Source organism: Anser cygnoides, unplaced genomic scaffold (genome assembly GCF_040182565.1).
Source record: "Anser cygnoides isolate HZ-2024a breed goose unplaced genomic scaffold, Taihu_goose_T2T_genome scaffold_44_1, whole genome shotgun sequence".
NCBI lineage: Eukaryota > Metazoa > Chordata > Aves > Anseriformes > Anatidae > Anser > Anser cygnoides.
Window position 1 is genome coordinate 788,844 of NW_027103068.1, and position 25,425 is coordinate 814,268.

The 25,425-nt window shown below is 66.2% G+C and overlaps 3 protein-coding genes across 4 annotated transcripts; 1 reads left to right on the forward strand and 2 right to left on the reverse strand.

Annotated features, from left to right (window-relative positions):
* LOC125181373 (myosin heavy chain, embryonic smooth muscle isoform-like) lies at positions 1-20,990 on the reverse strand. The gene is made up of 11 exons (XM_066989366.1): positions 20,865-20,990; positions 9,817-9,871; positions 8,982-9,032; positions 8,691-8,852; positions 8,374-8,502; positions 8,005-8,093; positions 5,887-6,007; positions 4,932-5,128; positions 3,913-4,021; positions 1,434-1,606; positions 1-289 (listed from the first exon to the last, which is right to left on the reverse strand). Exons 2-11 carry the CDS (start codon positions 9,847-9,849, stop codon positions 43-45), a joined length of 1,311 nt encoding a protein of 436 aa, XP_066845467.1. The 5' UTR covers positions 9,850-9,871; positions 20,865-20,990; the 3' UTR covers positions 1-42.
* On the forward strand, positions 15,035-19,697 carry LOC136789325 (zinc finger and BTB domain-containing protein 45-like). 2 transcript variants are annotated; one of them, XM_066989367.1, is made up of 3 exons: positions 15,035-15,119; positions 16,284-17,432; positions 19,137-19,697. In XM_066989367.1, the coding sequence occupies exons 2-3, from the start codon at positions 16,430-16,432 to the stop codon at positions 19,427-19,429; spliced, it is 1,296 nt and encodes a 431-aa protein (XP_066845468.1). In that variant the 5' UTR covers positions 15,035-15,119; positions 16,284-16,429; the 3' UTR covers positions 19,430-19,697. The 2 variants fall into 2 exon arrangements, with proteins under 2 accessions (XP_066845468.1, XP_066845469.1); XM_066989368.1 differs by having other exon boundaries at positions 15,090-15,119; positions 16,263-17,432.
* Positions 19,737-25,206, reverse strand: LOC136789345 (endothelial zinc finger protein induced by tumor necrosis factor alpha-like). The gene is given in 4 exon segments (XM_066989410.1): positions 19,737-21,192; positions 23,052-23,656; positions 24,077-24,148; positions 25,072-25,206. Coding segments are annotated over 3 exon segments (1,131 nt in total). The 5' UTR covers positions 24,144-24,148; positions 25,072-25,206; the 3' UTR covers positions 19,737-20,733.
* Positions 25,207-25,425: the final 219 nt, after the last annotated feature.

Below are 25,425 nucleotides of genomic sequence, written 5' to 3' on the forward strand. Positions count from 1 at the left end.
CAGGAGGGTCCCGGGGGGGGCTCTATGGGGTCAGAGCCACTTTTAGGGCTCCTTGGGGGCGGTTTTCGAGGCCCCCCCTGGGACCAGGGGGCGGTTTCGAGGCCCCCCCCGGGGGCCGGGGGCGGTTTCGAGGGGCTCCCCGAGGGCCCACGGGGGGGACCCGCCGTCCCCGCCGCCCCCGCTGTCCCCGCTGTCCCCGCTGTCCCCGCTGTCCTCACTGTCCTCGCTGTCCTCGTCCTCGCCCCGGAGCATGCGGCGCACGGTGCGGGACAGCGTCAGCGGGTCGCACCTGGGGGCAGCCAGGGGATTTTTTTTGGGGGGGGGGGGGGGGGGGCAGAGACCCCCCCCCACTGTCCCATAATCCCCCTGGCCCCATACGGCCCCCCCCCACAATCCCATAAATCCCCCTGGCCCCATACAGCCCCCCCAGAGCCCCCCACTATCCCATAATCCCCCTGGCCATATACACTCCCCCCCCCCCCATAATCCCCCTGGCCATATACAGCCCTCCCCTCCCCCCCCCAGCCTCTCGGGAGCCCATAGGGTGCTATAGGGGCCCATAGGGGTCTCTAGGAAGCCCATGGGATGCTATAGGGGCCCACAGGGGCTCTCTAGGAAGCCCATAGGGCCCATAGGGTGCTATAGGGGCCCACAGGGGGCTCTAGGAAGCCCATAGGGTGCTATAGGGGCCCACAGGGGGCTCTAGGAAGCCCATAGGGTGCTATAGGGGCCCACAGGGGTCTCTAGGGAGTCCATAACATGCTATGGGGGCCCACAGGGAGCCCTAGGGAGGCCGTAAGTTTCTATAGGGGCCCACAAAGAGGCTCTAGGGAGTCCATAAGGTGCTATAGGGGCCCACAGGGCAGTCTAGGGAGCCCATAGGGTACTATAGGGGGCCCACAGGGGACTCTAGGCAGCCCATAGGGTGCTATAGGGGCCCCCAGAGGTCTCTAGGCAGCCCATAGGGCGCTATAGGGGCCCAGAAGGGGGTCCTAGGAAGCCCATAGGGTGCTATAAGGGCCCAGAAGGGGGCCCTAGGAAGCCCATAGGGTGCTATAGCGGCCCTTAGGGGTCTCTGGGGAGCCCATAGAGTGCTATAGGGGCCCACAGAGGTCTCTAGGGAGTCCATAAGGTGCTATAGGGGCCCACAGGGGTCTCTAGGAAGCCCATAGGGTGCTATAGCGGCCCATAGGGGTCTCCAGGGAGCCTGTAGGGTGCTATAGGGGCCCAGAAGGGGGCCCTAGGAAGCCCATAGGGTGCTATAGGGGCCCACAGAGATCTTTAGGGAGTCCATAGGGTACTATAGGGGGCCCACAGGGGACTCTAGGCAGCCCATAGGGTGCTATAGGGGCCCACAGAGGTCTCTAGGCAGCCCATAGGGTGCCACAGGGGCCCGTAGGCACCCGCCGGGCGTTACGGACGCGGGCACCCACCTGAGGCGGGCCCGCAGGGCGGCCACGCGGCGCGCGGTGGCAGCGGCGCCGTCCCCGACGTCGTCCAGCGCCCGGCGCAGGCGGTGGCCCTGGGCCTCGACGCGCGCCGTCCCCGCCGCCACCGCCGCCACCTGGTCCCGCAGCGCCCGCTCGGCCGCCTCGGTGGCCTCCGCCTGCGGGGACGGGGCGAGGGGGGGGGGACACGGGGTGTGGGGACCCATGGGGGGGACACTGGGGGGGGGGCACGGGGGGGACCTTGGGGGGATGGGGGGGGGGATAAGACGGGGGACATGGGGGGACATGGGGGGAAGGGACACATGGGGGGGACAAGACAAGGGGGAGATGGGGGACATGGGGGGGACATGGAAGGGACATAGAGACATGGGGGGGACATGGGGGAGATGGGGGACATGGGGGACATCAGATGGGGGGACAAGAGGGGGGACATGGGGGGAGAGATGGAGATGGGGGGACGTGGGGGAGAGATGGGGGAATGGGGGGGACATGGGGCAATGGAAGGGATGGGGGAGATTGGGGACATGGGGGGGACATGGGGGGGACATGGACAAGATGGGGGACATGGGGGGACATGGGGGGGGACAAGGGACATTGGGGAGATGGGGGACATGGGGGGGGCATGGGGGAGATATGGGGGGGGAAGACAGATGGGGGGACAAGGGGAGGGGGGGACATGGGGGGGACATGGGGCAATGGAAGGGACATGGGGGGGAGACGGGGGGGCATGGGGGGACAAAGGGGAGATGGAAGGGACATGGGGGGACATGGGGGACATGGGGGGGGGGACACGGGAGAGATGGGGACATGGGGGGGACATGGGGCAATGGAAATGGGGGGAGATGGGGGACGTGGGGGGGACATGGGGGAGAGATGGGGGGACATGGGGGGGACATGGGGGACATGGGGGGGACATGGGGCAATGGGGGACATGGGGGGACATGGGGGACATGGGGGGAGATGGGGGACATGGGGGGGACATGGAAGGGGGGGGAACATAGGGGAGAGGGGGGGACAAGGGGGGGGACATGGGGGAGAGATGGGGGACGGGGGGCATGGGGGGACATGGGGGGGGACATGGAAGGGACATGGGGGAGATGGAAGGGACGTGGGGGAGATGGAAGGGACATGGGGGAGATGGGGGACATGGGGGGACATGGGGGGACATGGGGCAATGGAAGGGACATGGGGGGACATGGAAGGGACATGGGGGACATGGGGGAGAGATGGGGGACGGGGGGAGATGATGGAAGGGACATGGGGGGGACATGGGGGACCTTGGGGGGATGGGGGGGGACACAGGAGGGACATAGGGGAGATGGGGGGGGGGGGACATGGGGGGGACACAAGGGGGAGATGGAAGGGACATGGGGGGACATAGGGGAGAGATGGGGGGGGGACATGGGGGACAGGGGGTGATGGACAGGGAGATGGGGGGGGAAGACGTGGGGGAGATGGGGGACATGGGGGAGGGGGGACATGGGGGGACATGGGGGGATGGGGGGACAAGAGGGGGGACATGGGGGAGAGATGGGGGACATGGGGGGGACATGGGGGGGGACACGGGACAGGGACATGGGGGAGAGATGGGGGACGGGGGGAGATGATGGGGGACATGGGGGGGACATGGGGGGACCTTGGGGGGATGGGGGGGACACAGGAGGGACAAGATGGGGGACATGGGGGGACATGGGGGGGGACATATGGGGGGGACAAGAGATGGGGGACATGGGGGGACATAGGGGGAGATGGACGGGGGACATGGAGGGACAAGGGGGACATGGAAGGGACATGGGGGGGGACATGGGGGGGACACAGGCGAGAGATGGGGGACATGGGGGGGACATGGGGCAATGGAAGGGACATGGGGGAGATTGGGGACATGGGGGGGACATGGGGGGACCTTGGGGGGATGGGGGAGGGATGGGGGGGGGGACACAGGAGGGACATAGCGGGAGATGGGGGGACATGGGGGGGGGACGTGGGGGGGACGTAGGGGAGATGGGGGGACATAGGGGAGAGACATGGGGGGACATGGGGACATGGGGGGAGATGGGGGGGGGACAATGGGGACATGTGCGGGGACAAGGGGGAGATGGGGGGACATGGGGGGACATGGGGACTGGGGGACATGGTGTGGGGACACGGGGACACAGGGCATGGGGTGACAGGACATGGGGTGACACGTGGCTTTGGGACATGGGGGGGCATGGGGACACGGGGGGACTCGGGGGGACACGGGGGGACGTGCCGCCACTGCGGGGAAACCCAGGGGACGTGGGGTGACACGGGGTGACACTGGGTGACAGAGGGTGACGCCTCCACACCGCCCTCCCCCAGCCCGCTCAGGGAACCCCGCGGGCGACACGCACGCCCGTGACGTGATGCCCCCCCCCCCCCATAACGTCACCCCCACCCCCGTGACGTCACCCCCCCAGTGATGACGTCACACCCATGACGTCACCTGCAGGCGGTAGCGCTCCCCCCGCAGCCGCTGCTCCTCGGCCTCCGCCAGCAGCACCCGCAGGCGCCGTCCCGCCGCCCGCGATGCCCGGGCCAGCGCCGCCCGCGCCCTGTGCCCATGGGTGCCCCGCGTCACCCCCACGGCACCCATGGGCACCCATGCCCACGGCATCATGGCCCATGGGTGTCCCATGTCACCCATGGGTGCCCACACGGCACCCATGGGTGCCCCATGGGCACCCATGGGTGCCCCGTGTGCCCCGCGTCACAGCACCCATGGCTGTGCCCCACGGCACCCACGCTCCCACGGCACCCATGGGTGCCCCACAGCACCCTCACGGCACCCATGGGTGCCCCACAGCACCCCCACGGCACCCACGGGCAAGTGGGACCTCAGGGGCACTGTGGGACCCCCCCCAAGACCACCCTGGAGCACCGTGAGCTAAGGTCACCCCACGGCCACCCCGGGGCCACCGTTGGGGCACCCCGGAGCACCCTGAGGACACCCCGGGGCAAATGGTGGTACAACCTGGGGGCACCCAGTACCACCCTGGACCACCCTGAGGCACCCAGGACCACCCTGGGACCACCTCGCACCCCCCCGGACCACCCCAGGGCCACCCAAGACCACCCTGGGACATCCTGGGCCACCCAAGACCACCCTGGGACCACCTCGCACCCAAGACCAGCCTGGGACCACCCAACACCACCCTGGACCACCCCAGGGCCACCCAAGACCACCCTGGACCACCCTGGGCCACCCAGGACCACCCCAGGGCCACCCAAGACCACCCTGGACCACCCTGGGCCACCCAGGACCACCCTGGACCACCCCAGGGCCACCCAAGACCACCCTGAACCCATCTTGGGGCCCCTCTGGACCACTCCTGGTCCGCTTTGGGGGAATCCGGAGCCACCCTGGGCCCACCTTAGCCCACCTTGGGGCCACCCAAGCCCACCCTGGGCCCACCTTGGACCTCCCGGGACCACCGCCAGCCCCCCGGGGACCCCGCTGCTCACCCGGCCTCGCGGTTCAGCAGCTCCTGGAGGTGGAGGCAGCGGGCGCGCAGGGCGGCCTCGGCCGGGTGCGGGGGCACCCCGGGGTGCTGCAGCCGCCCCCGCAGCCCCCGCTGCTCCCGTTCCAGCTGGGCCCGCGCCCCCGCTGCCGTCCGAGCCCGTGCCCGAGCCCCCACCAGCGCCCGCTGCAGCTCCTGCGCCTGCACCCATGGGAGTCAGTGCCTGGGGGCAGCCTCGGTGCCCCAAAATGCACTGACGGCGCCCAAAAGGCACCCAGAGCACCCAAAAATGCACCCAAAAATGCACCAATCCACAGTACCCAAAAATGCACCCACGGTGCCCCAAAATGCCCCAAAAATGCACCACATTGTGCCCCAAAATGCACCAACGGCGCCCAAAAGGCACCCAGAGCACCCAAAAATGCACAAATAGCACCCAAATATTCGCCCGCCGGACCCAAAAATTGCACCCTCGGCACCAAAAGTGCCCCCACAGCACCCAGACGTGCCCCTCCTCCCCCCCCAACCCCCCAGCCCCTGTACGCCCCCCCCTTTGCACCCCTCTATATGTCCCCCATACGTTCCCCCATAGGCACCCTCCCTCACCGTCCCCCCATAAATTCCTCCCAGGTCCCCCTATATGTCCCCCCATAAATTCCCCCATACGTGCCCCCCCCCCATAAATTCCTCCCACGTCCCCATACGTCCCCCCATATGCCCCACCCTAGAGGTGCCCTCTGTAGGTGCCCATAGGATCCTCCCATACGTCCCCACCATACGTCCCCCCTATATATTGCCTATAGGTGCACCTACGGGCATTATAGGTGCACCCCCAACTTCCCTCTAGGTGCCCCAAGCCCCAAACAGACAACCCCCAAGACCTGCCATAGGTACCCTCTATACGTCCCCCATGGCTACCCCTATAGGTGCCCCCTATAGGTGCCCTATAGGTGCCTGACCTGCTCGTGCCGCTGGTGCAGGCGCTGCCGCAGCTCCCGGTTGTGCTCCCGCAGCTCCGCCAGCGCCGCCTGCAGCTCCCTGGGGTCCCGGCCCCCCCTGCACCCATAGCGGCTATAGGGGCTGCAAGAGGGTCACGGGGCACGGGGAGTGTAGGGGATGCAGTGTGGGGCCTATAGAGGGTTTGCTGCGGGGGAGGTGGCATGGGGATATAGGGGATGTGCCATGGGGGGTATAGGGGATGTGCCATGGGGAATATAGGGAACATACCCTGGGGGCTATAGGGGATGTGCCATGGGGGGTATAGGGGATGTGCCATGGAGGCTATAGGGGACATTCTATGGGGAATATCAGGGAAATACCATGGGGGCTATAGGGGATGTGCCATGGGGGGTATAAGGGATATGCCGGGGGAAATATAGGGGACATAAGGGACATGCCATGGCAGCTATAGGGGATGTGCATGACGCCTGTGTCATGGGGGCCGTAAGGGATGCACTGCGTGGGCTACAGGGGACACACCGTGGGGTCTATAAGGGACATGGCATGGGGACTACAGGGCATACGTCAGGGAGGCTATAGGGGATGTGCCATGGGGAATATAGGTACACACTATAGGACTGTAGAGGGCATGCCTTGGGGGCTATAGGAGAAGCACCATGGGGGCTATACGGACACACCATGGGGGCTATAGGGGACATGACGTGGGCTATAGGAGACAGGCTATGGGGGCTATAGGAGACAGGCTGTGGGGGCTATAGGGGACATGACGTGGGCTATAGGAGACAGGCTATGGGGGCTATAGAAGACAGGCTGTGGGGGCTATAGGGGACATGACGTGGGCTATAGGGGACAGGCTATGGGGGCTATAGGAGACAGGCTGTAGGGGCTATAGGGGACATGACGTGGGCTATAGGGGACAGGCTATGGGGGCTATAGGAGACAGGCTGTAGGGGCTATAGGGGACATGACGTGGGCTATAGGGGACAGGCTATGGGGGCTATAGGAGACAGGCTGTGGGGGCTATAGGGGACATGACGTGGGCTATAGGGGACAGGCTATGGGGGCTATAGGAGACAGGCTGTGGGGGCTACAGGGTACATGATGTGGGCTATAGGGGACAGGCTATGGGGGCTATAGGAGACAGGCTGTAGGGGCTATAGGGGACATGACGTGGGCTATAGGGGACAGGCTATGGGGGCTATAGGAGACAGGCTGTAGGGGCTATAGGGGACATGACGTGGGCTATAGGGGACAGGCTATGGGGGCTATAGGAGACAGGCTGTGGGGGCTATAGGGGACATGACGTGGGCTATAGGGGACAGGCTATGGAGGCTATAGGGGACAGGCTATGGGGGCTATAGGGGACATGACGTGGGCTATAGGGGACAGGCTATGGGGGCTATAGGAGACAGGCTGTGGGGGCTATAGGGGACATGACGTGGGCTATAGGGGACAGGCTATGGAGGCTATAGGGGACAGGCTATGGGGGCTATAGGAGACAGGCTGTGGGGGCTATAGGGGACATGACGTGGGCTATAGGGGACAGGCTATGGGGGCTATAGGAGACAGGCTGTGGGGGCTATAGGGGACATGACGTGGGCTATAGGGGACAGGCTATGGGGGCTATAGGAGACAGGCTGTGGGGGCTATAGGGGACATGACGTGGGCTATAGGGGACAGGCTATGGGGGCTATAGGAGACAGGCTGTGGGGGCTATAGGGGACATGACGTGGGCTATAGGGGACAGGCTATGGGGGCTATAGGAGACAGGCTGTAGGGGCTATAGGGGACATGACGTGGGCTATAGGGGACAGGCTATGGGGGCTATAGGAGACAGGCTATGGGGGCTATAGGAGACAGGCTGTAGGGGCTATAGGGGATATGACGTGGGCTATAGGGGACAGGCTATGGAGGCTATAGGGGACAGGCTGTGGGGGCTATAGGGGATGCTCTGTGGTGTTATAGGGGATGCACCAATGGGTGCTATAGGGGATGCATCATGGGGGCTATAGGGGCCACGCAGTGGGGGCACCCTATAGCGGGCAGCCTATGGGGGCCATGTATAGGGGCCGTGGGCGTGGCCAGGGAGGGGGGCGTGGCCACGGGCGGGCACTCACGTGGGGCTGGGTGGGCGGGGCATGCGGGCGGCCATGTCGTCGCGCTCCTGCTCCGCCCGCCGCCGGGCATGCTGGGCCGCTGTCACCGCCTGGGGGTGGAGCCACGATGGACACGCCCCCCCGTAAGCTCCTCCCACAAGCGCCAGCCCTTAGCCCCGCCCCCCTGGTTAATTGGCCCCGCCCCTGGCCCTCTAGCCCCACCCACTGGGCCTACACACCCTCCCATTGGTCGGATAGCACCACCCCCTCCCACACAGCCCCGCCCCCTCACGTAGCCCCGCCCCCCTCTCCCTTAGCCCCGCCCCCAGCCTCCCTTAGCCCCGCCCCCAAACCCCGTAGCCCCGCCCCCAACCCTGTAGCCCCGCCCACCTGCCGCAGCTGCTCCAGCTCCGCCTCCCGGGCCTGGCGCCGTGACTCCGCCTCCTGCGCCCGAAGCTCCGCCCCCTCTCGGGCGGCACGTGCTGCCTCCAGCTCCGCCCACAGACCGTGCCCCGCCTCCTGGGGGGCGGGGCTGCGTAAGGCCCGCCCACCCCAAAAGCCCCGCCCCCCTTCGCAAAGGCCCCGCCCACCCCCTGAAGCCCCGCCCACACCCCCCCCAGCCCCGTGTAAGCCCCGCCCCTTTACAGGCCACACCCCCCTGCCACACCCCTCCAGGCTCCGCCCACCCGAGGCCTGACCCCGCCCACCTGTTGCTGCCGCAGCCGCTCGCAGGCGCGGTCCCGGGCCCGACAGGCTCCGCCCACCCGCGCCTGGGCTCCGCCCACCGCCAGCTCCAGCGCCCTCAGAGCCCCGCCCTCTGCCAGGCTCCGCCCCCTCTCCTGCGCCAGGCTCCGCCCCAGCGCCGCCACCTAACGGGGGGGCGGGGCACAAGGCTGTGAGTGACAGCTCCGTGCCCCGCCCCCTGACCCGAGGGAGGGCGGAGCCTGGCGTGTGACGGGCAGCTCCAGGCCCCGCCCCTCCTGCCAGGCCCCTCCCACCTGGTTGCTGAGGTCACGAAGCTCCGCCTCCAGGTCCCTCCGGCGCTGGGCCTAGGGGGGGGACGGGGGGGGGACACAAGGGGAGGTGGGGGCAGGGGACCCGGGGGTCCCTTGGGTGGGGGTGGGGGGGGTGGGGGGGGTGGGGGGGGTCCCCTGGGTGGGGGATGGGCTTTCCCACGGTGGGGGGAGGGGAGCGGCGGCTTGGGGACGCCCCGGTCCCCGTCCCCGCCCCGTGTCCCAATTCCAGCCCCGGGGCCTGGCCTGGGGCCAGCGGGGCCGTGGTTGGGGGGGGGGGGCGCCCGGGGGCCCTGGTAAGGGAAGGGGAAGGGGGATGGGTCCCTGGGTCCTATAAGTGATGGGGGGGGGGCCCAAATCCCTGCTGCCCCCCCCCCGGGTAACTTTGGGAGGGGGGGATCCCCCAAATCCCTGCTGCCCCCCAGCTGGAAACCTGGGTCCCGTTCCCCACCCCGGTGCCCCCCCACCTCTGGGTCCTCCCCCCACACCTGGGTCCCCCCCCCAAACAACCCTGGGGGGGGGGTGGGGGGGGTGCCCTAAATCCCTTGGTGCCCCCTCCAGATCTTTGGGTTTCCGGGGTGGGGGCTCCCCAAATCCCTACATCCCCCCCACCCCAAACACTGGGGTGCCCTGGTTGGGGCTCCCCCAAATCCCTGGGATTCCCCCCCCCCGCCCCAATCACCTGGGTCCCCCCCCCCCCCCCAATTTGTGTCCCCCCCAGTCACCTGGGTCCCCCCTAAACACCTGGGTCCCCTGAGTCACTGTGGGGGGGGTCCCCAAATCCCCAAAATGCCCCCCCCCCCCCCCAGTCCCCACTCACCTGTGCCAGTCTGGGGGTGCCCTCGTCCACCATAGCCCAAACTTGGGGGGGGGCCCTACAAAAACAAGAGAAGCTGAGGAGACCCTACAATAACATCCCTCACGCCCGGGTCCCTCTGAGGAGGGGGGGGTCAGGAGGGTAGCAGGTGCCACCGCGGTGTCCCCTCGCCTCGCCCTGTCCCCACGGTGCCAAGCCTGGGGACTGGTGGCCGGGGCTGGGCGCTGCCGGTGCCACCGCCGCCGCGGGCACGGGAGGACCCAGGGCACCTCCCACCCCCCTCGGCCCCCCCCCCCCCCCCGGGGCTGTACCCAGAGCCCGCCCACCCCCCAGGGGACCCAGGTGGCCGGGGACATCGGTTCTGCCCCGCCGGCTGCGGTCGGGCGGCATCGGGGGCCAGCCCTCGCCCGAGGGATGCGGGCGCCTCCCCGGAGCACCCAAGAAACTCCCTGGAGCACCCAAGCGTCTCTCAAGGGCGCCCAAGTGTGTAACTGGGCACCCAAGCATCTCCTCAGGGCCCAAAAGCATCTCCAGGGGCACCCAGGAACCTTTCTGGAGCACCCAGAAACTTGCTGGAGCACCCAGGAACCTCCCTGGAGCACCCAGAAACTTCCTGGAGCACCCAAGGACCTCCCTGGAGCACCCAAGGACCTCCCTGGAGCACCCAAGGACCTCCCTGGAGCACCCAGAAACTTCCTGGAGCACCCAAGGACCTCCCTGGAGCACCCAAGAACCTACCTGAAGCACCCAAGAATCCCCATGGAGCACCCAAGGACCTCCCTGGAGCACCCAAGTGTATAACTGGGCACCCAAGCATGTCCTCAGGGCCCAAACGCATCTCCAGGGGCACCCAAGGACCTCTGTGGAGCATCCAGAAACTTCCTGGAGCACCCAAGGACCTTCCTGGAGCACCCAAGCATCTCCTCAGGGCCCAAAAGCATCTCCAGGGTACCCAAAAACCTCCCTGGAGCACCCAAGAGCCTACCTGAAGCACCCAAGAATCCCCATGGAGCACCCAAGGACCTCCATAGAGCACCCAAGTGTATAACTGGGCACCCAAGCATCTCCTCAGGGCCCAAAAGCGTCTCCAGGGGCACCCAAGAACCTCCCTGGAGCACCCAGAAACTTGCTGGAGCACCCAGGAACCTCCCTGGAGCACCCAGAAACTTCCTGGAGCACCCAAGGACCTCCCTGGAGCACCCAAGAACCTACCTGAAGCACCCAAGGACCTCCCTGGAGCACCCAGAAACTTCCTGGAGCACCCAAGGACCTCCCTGGAGCACCCAAGAACCTACCTGAAGCACCCAAGAATCCCCATGGAGCACCCAAGGACCTCCCTGGAGCACCCAAGTGTATAACTGGGCACCCAAGCATGTCCTCAGGGCCCAAACGCATCTCCAGGGGCACCCAAGGACCTCTGTGGAGCATCCAGAAACTTCCTGGAGCACCCAAGGACCTTCCTGGAGCACCCAAGCATCTCCTCAGGGCCCAAAAGCATCTCCAGGGTACCCAAAAACCTCCCTGGAGCACCCAAGAGCCTACCTGAAGCACCCAAGAATCCCCATGGAGCACCCAAGGACCTCCATAGAGCACCCAAGTGTATAACTGGGCACCCAAGCATCTCCTCAGGGCCCAAAAGCGTCTCCAGGGGCACCCAAGAACCTCCCTGGAGCACCCAGAAACTTGCTGGAGCACCCAGGAACCTCCCTGGAGCACCCAGAAACTTCCTGGAGCACCCAAGGACCTCCCTGGAGCACCCAAGAACCTACCTGAAGCACCCAAGGACCTCCCTGGAGCACCCAGAAACTTCCTGGAGCACCCAAGGACCTCCCTGGAGCACCCAAGAACCTACCTGAAGCACCCAAGAATCCCCATGGAGCACCCAAGGACCTCCCTGGAGCACCCAAGTGTATAACTGGGCACCCAAGCATGTCCTCAGGGCCCAAACGCATCTCCAGGGGCACCCAAGGACCTCTGTGGAGCATCCAGAAACTTCCTGGAGCACCCAAGGACCTTCCTGGAGCACCCAAGCATCTCCTCAGGGCCCAAAAGCATCTCCAGGGTACCCAAAAACCTCCCTGGAGCACCCAAGAGCCTACCTGAAGCACCCAAGAATCCCCATGGAGCACCCAAGGACCTCCATAGAGCACCCAAGTGTATAACTGGGCACCCAAGCATCTCCTCAGGGCCCAAAAGCGTCTCCAGGGGCACCCAAGAACCTCCCTGGAGCACCCAAGCACCTCCTGGGGGCACCCAAGGACCTTACTGGAGCTCCCAAGAACCTCCGCAGAGCACCCAAATACCTCCTCGGGACAACCAAGCATCTCCCTGGGCACCCAATCATCCTTGAAGCACCTCCCATGCATGTCCCTGGGACACCCAAGCACCTCTTGGGGCACCCAAGCATCTTTTGAGCACCCATGCATCCCCCCGGGGCACCCAAGGACCTTCTTGGAGCACCCAAACACCTCCTTTGAGCACCCAAACACCTCCCCTGACCATCCAAGCACCTTCCTGGAGCACCCAAGCACCTCCACGGGGCACCCAAGCACCCCCATGGGGCACCCAAGCATGGTAGAGTGATGTTGGCATGGGTCAAAACGGAGGAACACGGAGCGACACGGGTCGACACGGGTCGACACGGGTTGACACGGGTTGGCACGGGTCAACACGGGTCGGCATGGGTCAACACGGGTCAACGGAGGTTGACTTTGGTCAACCCAGGTCTGCATGGGTCCAATCGAAGCAGCAGAGTGACACGGGTTAACACGGGCCGACACGGGCCAACACGGGCCGACACGGGCCAACACAGGCCGACACGGGCCAACACGGGCCAGCACACATCAACATGGGTTGGGATGGGTCAACAAAGAGCAACGTGGGGGAAATGAGCTCAACGGGGATCAACCGTGACGTGGGGCACCAGGCGTGAACGTGGATCAACACTGGGTCAACGCGGGACAACAGAGATTGACACAGGTCAACGCGGATGAACACAGGTGGCCAGGGGGTGAAACGGAGCAGCACAGAGTGGCGTGGGTCAATGTGGATCAACGCAGGTCGACATGGGTCATCACAGGTCTACATGGGTCAACACGGACCAACGCAGGTCTACATGGGCCAACATGGGCCATCACAAGTCAAAATGGGTCAACACGGGTCTACATGGGTCAACGTGGATCAACGCAGGTCAACATGGGTTAACATGGATCAACGCAGGTCTACATGGGTTAACATGGGCCATCATAGGTCAACATGGGTCAACACGGGTCAACACAGATTTACATGGGTCAACACAGGTCAACAGGGCTCAACGTGGATCAATGCAGGTCCACATGGACCAACATGGGTCAACACAGGTCAAAATGGGTCAACACGGGTTTACATGGGTCAGTGTGGATCAACACAGGTCAAGGTGGATTAACATGAATCAATGCAGGTCAGCGTGGGTCAAGATAGGTCAACACAGATTTACATGGGTCAACACGGGTCTACATTGGTCAAGGTGGATCAACGCAGGTCCACATAGGCCAACAAGGGCCACCACAAGTCAAAATGGGTCAACACGGGTCTACATGGGTCAACATGGGTGAACATGGGCCAACACAGATTTACACGGGTCATCACAGGTCAACATGGGTCAACATGGATCAGTGCAGGTCTACATGGGTTAACATGGACCATCACAGGTCAATATGGGTCAACACAGGTCAATACAGTTCAACATGGGTCAACATGGGTGAACATGGGTCAACACGGCCCAACACAGGACAATACAGGTCAACACGGGTCAACATGGGTCAACGCGGACCATCACAGGTCAAGGTGGGTCAACACGGAGTAACACGGGCCGACACGGGCCGACACGTGCGGGGTCTGCCACAGCTGTGACGTCATCACAGGGCACAGGGAGTCCTGCCACACCTGGGCGAGGAAGTGACACCGCCACGCGGGCCCCGTGGAGTCTATAGGGGGACCCCTGTATGGGCCTATAGGGGATGGTAACCCTATAGGGATCCCCATGTGGAGTCCATAGGGGATCTCGGCCCCATAGGGATCCCCGTAAGGATTCCTAGATCATCCAGGCCCTATACTGTCTATGGGGAGTCCAGGCCTTGTGGGGATCCCTGTGGAGGTCTATAGAGGACCCAGACCCTGTGGGGGACCCCAAGGGGGTTTGTGGGGGATCCAGGTTCTATAGGGGGTCTATAGGAAAGTCAGACCCTATGTGCGTAACCATAGGGACCTACAGGTGACATAGGGACCTACATGTGACATAGGGACCTACATGGATCCTGTAGGGGTCTACAGAGGGTCCAGGAGGGTCCCCCCTACGGGGATCTACAAGCCATCTGGGCCCTATAGAGACCTATAGGGGATTCAGGTGGAGATCTATAAAGCATCCAGGACCTGTAAGGGTCTAGAGGGAATCCCAGCTCAAAGGGGGTCTATAGGGGATCCAGAACCTATAGGGGGATGCTGGCAGGGGGAAGGGATCCTAGCCCTATGGAGCTCTACAGGGGGCTTCCCTATGGAGCCCCTACGAGGGCCTAAAAGGGGCTGCAGTCCTATAGGGTTTGTACAGGGGTCCCTATAAGGTCTACGGGGGACTCTGCCCCAGAAGGTCCGTACAGGGTTCTATAGGTACCAACAGGGTCCTTACAGATCTCCATAGGGGACTGGGGCCCTAAGAGGCCCCAATGGAGCCTGCAGGGTTTGTGGGTCCCTGTGGAGGCGCCTATGGGGTTCTATACGGGTCTGCAGCCCCACGGGGTCCCTATGGGGTCTCTGTGGGGTCCCTATGTCCCTACAGGATCCCTATGGGGTCCTTACGGGGTTCTTATGGGGTCCCGATGGGGTTCTTATGAGGTCCCTGTGGGGTCCCTATGCGGACCTTATGGGGTCCCTATGGAGTCCCTGTGGCATCCCTAGGGGGTCCCTATGGGGTGCCTACGGGGTCCCTATGGGGTGCCTACGGGGTCCCTATGGGGTTCTTATGAGGTCCTTATGGGGTCCCTATGGGGTCTTTATGGGGTCCCTACAGGATCCCTATGGGGTGCCTACGGGGTCCTTATGGGGTCTACCTATGGGGTCCTTATGGGGTCCTTATGGGGTCCCTACGGGGCCCCTCCTGGCCTCCCGTCTCTATGGTGCGGGGAGCGGCTCCCCCCCCCATCGCCCCTCCCTCCCCGCTCCCCGCTCACTTCCGCCCCGGCCCCCCCGGCGCCGGAAGTGACGCGCCGTGGCGGACCGGAAGCGGCGGCGGCGGCGCTTCGGGGGCCGGCGGCGGCTGCCGCGGGCGCGAGGTGAGTGCGGCCCCGCCCCCCCGCGCGGCCCCCGCCCCCCTCCCTCCCCCGCCGCGCTGACGTCACCCGGCCGGCGGTGACGTCACTCCCGAAGCGGCCCCGGCCCCCGGGGGCTTCGCCGGGCCCGGGCGGTGTCAGCGGGGCTGGTGACGTCATCGGCGGCGTCACCAACCCCTGGTGGCACCCCAGGAGGTGTCCCCAGACCCTTGATGACGTCATCAGAGGTGTCCCCAACCCCTGGTGGCACCCATAAAGTGTCCCCAGCCTTTGATGATGTCATCAGAGGTGTCCCCAAGCCCTGGTGGCACCCATGAAGTGTCCCCAGCCCTTGATGATGTCATCAGAGGTGTCCCCAACCCCTGGTGGCACCCCATGAAGTGTCCCCAGCCCTTGGACGTCATCAGATGACGTCATCAGTCATCAGTGGTGTCCCCAACCCCTGGTGGCACCTCATGAAGTGTCCCCAGGCCATGATGATGTCATCGGCGGTGTCACCAACCCTAGTGGCACCCCAGGAGGCGTCCCCAGCCCTTGATGACGTCATTAGAGGTGTCACCAAGCCCTGGTGGCACCCATGAAGTGTCCCTAGCCCTTGATGACGTCATCAGAGGTGTCCCGAACCCCTCATGGCACCCATAAAGTGTCCCCAGCCCTTGATGACGTCATCAGAGGTGTCACCAAGCCCTGGTGGCACCCGTAAAGTGTCCCCAGGCCCTGATGATGTCATCAGAGGTGTCCCCAACCCCTGGTGGCACCTCATGAAGTGTCCCCAGACCCTGGTGATGTCATTGGCAGTGTCACCAACCCTGGTGGCACCCCATAAAGTGTCCCCAGGCCCTGATGATGTCATCAGTGGTGTCCCCAACCCCCGGTGACACCCCGTAAGGCGTCCTCAGACCTGCTGATGTCCTCCACGGTGTCCCCAACCCCTGGTGGCACCCCATACGACGTCCCCAGCCCCTGTTGCTCTTCCCACAGATGTCCTCAGGCCCTGGTGACACCCCGTAAGGTGTCCCCAATCCCTGGTGGCACCCCATAAGGTGTCCCCAACTCCTGGTGGTACCCCATACGACGTCCTCAGCCCCTGGTGACACCCCGTAAGGTGTCCCCAACCCCTGGTGGCACCCCATACGACATCCCCAGCCCCCGCTGCTCTTCCCGCAGGTACCTGCGGACCTCGTCGACCGCCCCTCCGGTGGCCTCCCCGGTCCCCTCGTCCGCCGTCTCCCTTCATCGTCGTCCCCCGTCGGCGTCCCCCGTTGTCGTCCCCCGTCGTCGTTGTCCCCCGTCGTCATCGTCCCCCGTCGGCCATGGCGGAGGCGGTGCACTACATCCACCTGCAGAACTTCAGCCGCTCGCTGCTGGAGACCCTCAACGGGCAGCGCCTGGGCGGCCACTTCTGCGACGTGACCGTGCGCATCCGCGAGGCCACCCTGCGCGCCCACCGCTGCGTCCTGGCCGCCGGCAGCCCCTTCTTCCACGACAAGCTGCTCCTGGGCCACTCGGCCATCGAGGTGCCGCCCGTCGTCCCCAGCGGGGCCGTGCGCCAGCTGGTGGAGTTCATGTACAGCGGCTGCCTGGTGGTGGCCCAGTCGGAAGCCCTCCAGATCCTCACCGCCGCCTCCATCCTGCAGATCAAGACGGTCATCGACGAGTGCACCCAGATCATCTCCCAGAGCCGCGGCCCCAAGGCACTGCCGCCCACCCGCGTGCCGGCGCCGCCGCCGGTGGCGCCCGGTGCCCGCCGCAAGCTCCGCGAGCTCCTGGGGCCACCGCCGGAGCCCGAGGGCTACCTGGGGCCGCCGAGCTGTCACAGCCGCAAGCAGCGGCAGCCGTTGAGGCTCCAGCTGCCGGTCAAGGAGGAGGAGGAGGAAGAGGAGGAGGAGGAGGAGGAGGAGGAGGAGGTGGCGGCGGCAGCGGCGGGCGCCGAGGAGGAAGGCTCGGTGCCCCCGGCGCCGTTCCCCGCCGAGGAGCCCCCGTTTTTTGGTGCCCCCGAGGTCTTCTCCGATGCTTTCCTGCCGCCTTGGCCAGGCGAGGACGGGGGCAAGGTGGGACCCGAGTGCGGCTTGGAGGCATCTGGACGGGGTTCGGCCTTCGGGGCCGAGGTGGCACCGGCGGGGAACAGCCTGGGGTTCGCCCCCCCGGTGCCCCCACTTTACGAGGAGGGGGGGACGAGTGGCGGCGTCCCCTCGGTCCCCAAGGTGCCGCGGGCCGGTCCCTCGCGTCGCCCCGAGCCGTCCTACCAGTGCGGCCACTGCCAGAAGACCTTCAGCTCCCGCAAGAACTACACCAAGCACATGTTCATCCACTCCGGTAAGGGGACGCGGTGGGGACGCGGGGACAAAGCGGGTCCCTCGGGGGTCTCTGATGATGACGAAGGATCATCGGGGGGGATGAGGGACGTGGGGCAAGGGAGGTGGCGACGTGGAGATGGTGACACTGGAGGACGGGGTTGAGGGCATCACGGGGACGTCCAGGGTGAGGAGGTGACGAGGAACGTGGATGGGGAACACGATGGAGTAAGGGGTAGGGACAAGAAGCCACGGGGTGCAGGGGGACATGGGGGGGACACAAGGGTGGCCGTGTCCCCCCCCGGTGTGCTCTGTGTTGACCCACCTTGACCCACGTTGACGTGCATTGACCCACGTTAACGTGCGTTGACCTTCGCCACACCGCGCGGATCCAGCGACACGGCCTGCGCCGTACGGACGCGCGTCGCTCCACTTTGAGCCACCTGGACCCGTGTTCGTCTGCATGGGCTTGGGTCGTGTCGCTCAGCTGGTCCCCGTGGACCTGCGCTGACCCACGTTGCTCCGCCTCCATCTGTTGACCCACGTTGTTCTGGAGTTGTTCTTGTTCCATCTTGATGCGTTGACCTGTGTTGATCCATGTTGACCTTCCATGTTGAGCTGTCAACCTGTGTTGACTTTTTTGGACCCGTGTCACTCTGTTGACCCACCATGACCCGTGTTGACCCATGTAGACGTATGTTGAGCTCTGTTGCCCCATGTTGTTCTAGAGTTGATCTCTCTCGCTCCATGTTGCTGCATTGACCTGTGTTGATCCATGTTGACACGTCGCTCCATGTCGAGCTGTCACATGTGTTGATCCCTGTTGACCTTCCACATTGACCTGTGTCACTCTGTTGACCCACCATGACCTGTGTTGACCCATGTTGACATACGTTGAGCTGCGTTGCCCCATGTTTTTCTAGGGTTCATCTCTCTTGCTCCATGTTGATGCGTTGACCTGTGCTGATCCACGTTGACACGTCGCTCCATGTCGAGCTGTCAACTTGCGTTGACCCGTGTCACTCTTTCTTGACCCACAATGACCCGCGTTGGTCCACGTTGACCTAAGTTGAGCTGTGTAGACCCATGTTGCCCTGCCGCCGTGCTGACCACCTACCCACCAAGCCCCACGTTGATCCATGTGGACGTATGCTGAGCTGTGTAGACCCTTGTTGACCCATCACTGTGTTGACCTGTTGACCCACAAAGCCCCACGTCGGTCCACGCTGATGTATGTTGTTCCGTGCCAGTCCGTTGACCCATGTCACCGTTGACCTGCTGACCCACGAAGCCCCACGTTGCACCATGTTGGCCCACGCTGTCCTGTGCGACGTGTGTTGACCTGTGTCAATCCGTGTTGACCGCGTCACTCCGTTTTGACCTGTCGCTCCACATTGCTCGCATTGATCTGCATTGACCCGTCTCGCTCCGCGTTGACCCATCTTGCTCCGCCTTGACCCATCTCCCTCCGCGTTGACCCATCTCCCTCCGCGTTGACCCATCTCCCTCCGTGTCGACCCATCTCGCTCCAAATTGATCCATCTCCCTCTACGTTGACCCATCTCGCTCCGCCTTGACCCATCTCGCTCCAAATTGACCCATCTCGCTCCAAATTGACCCATCTCGCTCCGCGCTGGCCCGTGTTGATCCGTCTTATCCCGTGTTGATCCGTCTTGCCCCATGTTGATCCGTCTTGCCCCACGTTGACCCGTTTGTCTCTCCGCAGGCGAGAAGCCCCACCAGTGCTCCATCTGCTGGCGCTCCTTCTCCCTCCGCGACTACCTGCTGAAGCACATGGTGACCCACACGGGCGTCCGCGCCTTCCAGTGCAGCGTCTGCTGCAAGCGCTTCACTCAGAAGAGCTCCCTCAACGTCCACATGCGCACCCACCGAACCGAGCGCTTCCAGTGCCGCCTCTGCACCAAGGGCTTCTCCCACCGCACCCTCCTCGAGCGGCACGCCGCTGCCACCCACCCCGTGCCGCCACCGGGACCGCCGCCAGGGCCGCCACCGCCTTGAGCCGCGGCCAAACGCCGAGGGCACGGGCGCCGGACGTGCTCACGCGGCGCGAGGGTGCTGCGGGGGGCTCTTTGAGCACTTTGGGGTGAAACCTGGAGGACTTTGGCCTGGATGGACAGATGGAGGGACACGGGGTCCGTCCCGCTCGTCCCCTCCCGACCAGGATGCGCTTCCCGATGACGGGGTTCCCGTCCCCTCGCGCCGCGGCCGGTCAGACGCGCTCCGTGGCGCTGGCGGGTGGTGGAACTCAACACGTGGGTTTTAAGGACTTGTTTAGTGCCGTTAGTGCGATTATTTGCCCTAAAAATCCCCCTCCCCCCCTGCCCCCAGCTGCTTGTCCGTGCATGAATGGACAGGGCTGAACCGTGGGCATGTGGCCACCACAGAGGGGCCACGGCGGCAGCCGGCTGCGTCACTGGGCCTCCCCGAGTCTTTGCAACGACACCGGGCGCCAACGGGGCCAAATTATGTCCCGGTGGCCACCGCAGGAAGGCTGCAGAAGCCATCGGGCCACGTCGTGGGTCCTCCCCACGTCTTCGCGTCCGCGTTCAGCCCCACTGCCACCTCCGGTTGCCCACACGGCTTCTCCAAGAGCCACCGGGGGGGCGCCAGTGGGGCCAAATCACCTCCCCGTTGGGCACATCATGGACCCTCCCACGTCCTCGCCTTGGCAGTGGGCACCGGTGGGACCCAGCCACATCTCTGTGGCCACCACTGAAGAGCTGGGTGGCTGCTGGCCACGTCGCGGACGCTTCCCGAGTCTTTGCGCTGATGGCAGGCGCCGAAAGGGCCAAACCGCAGCCCCGTGGCCACCAAAGAAGGGCTGCGTAGCCGTTGGCCACCTCATGAGTCCTCCCCTTTGTGGCCACTTTTGTCCCCCAGTCCCGTGGCCGTTTGCCCGCAGGGGTTGCCCACAATACCGAGCGTCGCGGGGGCCAAGCCACGTCCCCACGTGGCCACCGCAGGAGGGCCACAGGAGCCGTTGGCCACGTCACGGATCCTCCCCGAGTCCTTGCGTTGACGATGGACGCCGACGGGGCCTAACCAGGTCCCCGTGGCCACCACGGAAGGGCCGTAGGAACCACCGGCCACATCACAGATCCTCCCGAAACCGTTGCGTTGACGACGGGCAGGGCCCGACCACGTCCCCAGGGGCCACCGCAGAAGGGCTGGAGCAGCCACAGGCCGCGTCGTGGCTCTTCCACGAATCCTTCCGTCGGCGACGGGCACCAAGAGGGCAAACCCCATCCCTGCGGCCACTGCAGAACCGCTGCCGCCTCCTCCCCTCACCCCGGGGAGTCCCCTCAGAGCCCCCGGCGCACAGCCAGCGCCGGGCCGGGCCCCCGTTCGGTAGCGTGGAGGCGGCGGTGGCGGACGAGGTGGGAACCTCGGCTGAAGGTTTTGGGGCAATCGGGGCAGCGGTAGGGCTTCTCACCGGTGTGCGTGCGCTGGTGCTCGACGAGGCGGGAGCTCTCGCTGAAGCGTTTGTCGCACTGGCCGCACCGGAAGGGCTTCTGGCCGCTGTGGAGGCGGCGGTGCTGGCTGAGGTTGGAGCTCCAGCCGAAGCGTTTGCCGCAGGCGCCGCACTCGTAGGGCTTCTCGCCGGTGTGGGCGCGCTGGTGCTGGAGCAGGTTGGAGTTCTGGGTGAAGCTCTTGGCGCAGGCGCCGCACTTGTAGGGCTTCTCGCCCGTGTGGGTGCCCAGGTGGCGCATCAGGTGCGAGCTCTGCCCGAAGGCCTTGCCGCACTCGGTGCACTTGTAGGGCTTGCGGGCGCACGCGGGGGGCGGCCCCCAGGGCCACTCCGGCCCAAGGCGGGGCGGCGGCAGCGGCGGCGGGGACATCGCCAGACCCTCGGGGGCGTCCGCCTCGGGGGGCTCCGTGGTGCCTGGGGGAGGACGGAGATGGGTGGCGGCGTGGGGAGCGTTAATTGCCCTTCCCGAGCTCTGATTGCCCCCCCGAGCTCCCTAATTGCCCCCCTGAGCTCCCTAATTGCCCCCCTGAGCTCCCTAATTGCCCCCCTGAGCTCCCTAATTGCCCCCCCGGTCGCCCAAATTGCCCCCCCGGTCGCCCAAATTGCCCCCTGGTCACCCAAACTGCCCCCCCGATCACCCATATTACCCCCCTGATCACCCAAACTGCCCACCCAAATTACCCCCCGATCACCCAAACTGCCCCCCCGGTCACCCAAATTACCCCCCGGTCACCCAAACTGCCCCCCCGGTCACCCAAACTGCCCCCCCCGATCACCCAAACTGACAAGGCTCCCACCCCTCTGTGCCCCCCACCCCATAATACACCTTTGTGCCCCCCCCCTCGGGGGCAGGACTCACCTTCGTGGCCACCGGGGGCTGTCCCCCCGTCCCGGCCCCGGTCCCCGAGCTGCTCGTCTGGCTGCTTCATGGCCTGGGGGGACAATTTGGGGAGGGGGTTACGAGGGGGGGGGTCTTAGCCCCTGTGTCCCACCCCTCTCCCCCATGCCCAGAGGGAGGACCCAGGTGGGAATGGGGGGAGCAGGGTGGGCTGAGGGGGGTAGATGGGGCTGGGGGGGGGGTCCTAGAGAGGTTCTAGAAGGGTCCTGGGGGGTTCCAGGAGGGTCTGGGGGGCTTCTAGGGGGTCGTGGGGGGGGTCATAGAGCTGGGGGGCTGAGGGGGGGGGTCAGGGGCTCCCTGAGGTGGGGGGCGGGGGGGTCTTGGGAATGAGGGGAGCCCGAGGAGTGAACGGGCCCAGTTTTGGGGTCCTCCCCTAAATCCCCCCCCCCCCCCCCCCGCCCCCAAATCACCTCAACGCCGCCGCGGAGCCTCCCGCAGACACCGCCCCGCGCCCCCGGAAGCACTCGGGCCCCACCAGGGGCCGCTCTGCGCTGCTCGGAGGACCCGGACTCGATGGTGTTAACCCCTTCCCCACCACTGCCCCCGCTATTGCCCACCCCCCCCCGATTCCCCCCCCTCCCCGGGGGTGCAGGGGACACCCGCCCCCCCCCCCATACACGTTATAGGGGGGTGTTTAAGGGCAGTTTTTCCCCTTTTCGCCCCATTTAGGGGCCTGGTGCTGCCCCCCCCAGTTGCCAGGGGGATGGGGGGTCTTTTGGGGGGGGGGGAAGGGGGGGTCTGGGGGCAGGTTTGGGGGGTCCAAACCTGGATCGGGGTGTCCCCAAGGCTATCGGTGTCCCCAGGAGCGCGTGACAAGCGGCGTCCTCGCAGCAAGGGGCAGAGTCAAGGGGATTCTCCGCTCTCCGCGTGGGACGGGGGCCGGGAAGGTTCCCGGAGGCAGCTTCAGCGGCACCGGGGGGGGGGGCCCCCGATTTTCGGTGTCCCCAAAGGCTTCTTGTGTCCCCAGGCGCGCGCAGCGAGGCTGCGGGCGCCGGTGGCGGCCCCGCAGCGACGGGCAGGGCTAAGGGCATCCTCCGAGCCTCGCGTTTCGGGGACCGGTGCCGGGGGGGGGGGGGCGCCCAGAAGGAGATCCGGTGACATTCAGCGCTTTCGGCGGTGTCCCCGAGCGTTTCCGCGCGTCCCCGCGGGCGCTCCCGTCGTAGGCAGAGCTGAGGGGATTCCCGACGTCCGCGTCCGGCGTTTCGGGGACGTTCGGCGTCCCCGGAGGCGGTGGCGTTGGCGTTGCCACCAGCCCGGCGTCCCCGCGGCTACTTGTGCCCCCGCTGGTGCGTGACGAGGCCGGAGCGCTGGCGGAAGCGCTTGCCGCAGCGCGGGCAGGGGAAAGGCTTCTCCCCGGTGTGGATGCGGCGGTGAGCGGCCAGGTGGGAGGCGACGGCGAAGGCTTTGCCGCAGTCGCCGCAGGCGTGCGGCCGCTCGCCGGTGTGGCCGCGGCGGTGCAGGGCGAGCGCCGAGCTCTGGCTGAAGCGCTTGCCGCAGTGGGCGCAGGCGAAGGGCCGCTCGCCCGTGTGGACGCGCCGGTGCACCGCCAGGTGGGAGGCGACGGCGAAGGCTTTGCCGCAGTCGCCGCAGGCGTGAGGCCGCTCGCCGGTGTGGAGGCGCCGGTGCAGGCCCAGGGCCGAGCTCTGGCTGAAGCGTTTGCCGCAGTGGGCGCAGGCGAAGGGGCGCTCGCCCGTGTGGACGCGCCGGTGCACCGCCAGGCGCGAGCGGGCGCCGAAGGTCTTGCCGCAGTCGGCGCAGCGGTGCGGACCGGGTGGCGGCGGCGGCGGGGACGCGGGGACGGCGTCGTGCTGGTGGCGGGGGGCGGGAGGTGACGGCGGCGGGGGTGGCCCCGGAGGTGCTGCGGAGGGAGGGGAGGAGGTGAGGAGGGGACACGGGGCGGCGGGGGAGCGGGGTGGGGGGCGCGGGGAGCGGGGTGGGGGCACGTGGAGGGGGGTGGGGGGCACGGGGAGTGGCATGGGGACACGTGGAGTGGGGTGGGGGGGACATGGAGAGTGACATGGGGGACATGTGGAGTGACGAGGGCACGTGGAGTGGGGGGGGGCACGTGGAGGGTGACAGGGGACATGGTAGAGTGACATGGGGGACATGTGGAGTGACGGGGGGGCACGTGGAGTGGGACGGGGGGGCACGTGGAGGGGGGTGGGGGGCACGTGGAGGGGGACGGGGGGGCACGTGGAGGGGGGGGGGGACACGTGGGGAGGGTGGAGGGGGGGGCACGTGGTGGGGGGGGGAGACAGGAGGGGACAGGGATACTCACCTGGGGGGACGAGGGGGGGACGCTGCCCCGGGGCCACCAACGTCCAGGAGCCTTCGGCCACAAACATGGCGCCTGTGGGGACACGCTGCAGTGCTCCCAGTAACCCCCCCCAGCTCCCAGCTCCCCCAGTGCTAGTCACCCCTCCCAGTGCTCCCAGTCACCCCTCCCAGTGGCTCCCACCCCAAGGCCCTGTCCCTGTCCCAAGGCCCTGTGTCCCAAGGCCCTGTGGTCCCAGCCCCCCCCCCAAAAGCCCTGTCCCTTTCCCCATCCCAGCCCGTGTCCCTGTCCCAAGGCCCCCTCCCAAGATCCTGGCCCCATCCCGTGCCCTGTCGCTGTCCCAAGGCCCCGTCCCCATCCCAGACCCCGTCCCCATCCCCGTCCCAAGGCCCTGTCCCCATCCCAAGCCCCATCTCAGGCCCTGTCCCCATTCCAGGCCCTATCCCAAGGCCCTGTCCCCGTCTAAGGCCCTGTCCCTGTCCCCATCCCAGGCCCCATCCCCATCCCAAGGCCCTGTCCCAAGGCCTCATCCCAAGGCCCCGTCCCAAGGCCTCATCCCAGGCCTGTCCCCCATCGAGGCCCTGTCCCTGTCCCCACCCCCATTCCGAGGCCCTGTCCCAGGCCCTGTTCCCATCCCCGTCCCCATCCCAGGCCCTGTCCCTGTCCCAAGGCCCCCTCCCAAAGCCCTGTTCCTGTCCCTGTCCCTATCCCAGGCCCTGTCCCCATCTCCCCTGTCCCCCCTATCCCAGGCCCTGTCCCCATTCCAGGCCCTATCCCAAGGCCCTGTCCCCATCCCAGGCCCCGTCCCCATCCCAAGGCCCCGTCCCAAGGCCTCATCCCAGGCCCGTCCCCCATCGAGGCCCTGTCCCTGTCCCCGTCCCCGTCCCCATCCCAAGGCCCTGTCCCAAGGCCCTGCCCCCACCCCAGACCCGCTGCCCAGCCCCGGCCGCCCCCCCCCGGCACGAAGCCCCCCCCTCCCCGTTCCCCCCGCCGCCCACCGCGGCCAAACCGGAGTGACTCCGGAGCAGCTGCGAGGCGCCTGAGGCGTTCGCCGAGCTGGTTGGCTCCGCGCGCTGTCAATCAGCGCCGCCGAACCGCCTTCTCGACGAGAGCGGGCGCGGATTGGCTGGCCGCCGCGTCCATCTTCAAGGCACCGCCTTCCCTGAGGGGATCCGTCTGCTGATTGATCCGCAGCCCCCCCCCCCCCTTCAGTTTCTAAGCCACCCTCTCGGTCTCTAAGCCACAGTCGCCCTCGCACCGTGAGAGCGGAGCGCTCGGAAGGAGGGGATTGGATTCGCGCGCTGTCAATCCGCACCACCCACCCTTCTAATTGGCTCAGCATTCCACCTCCC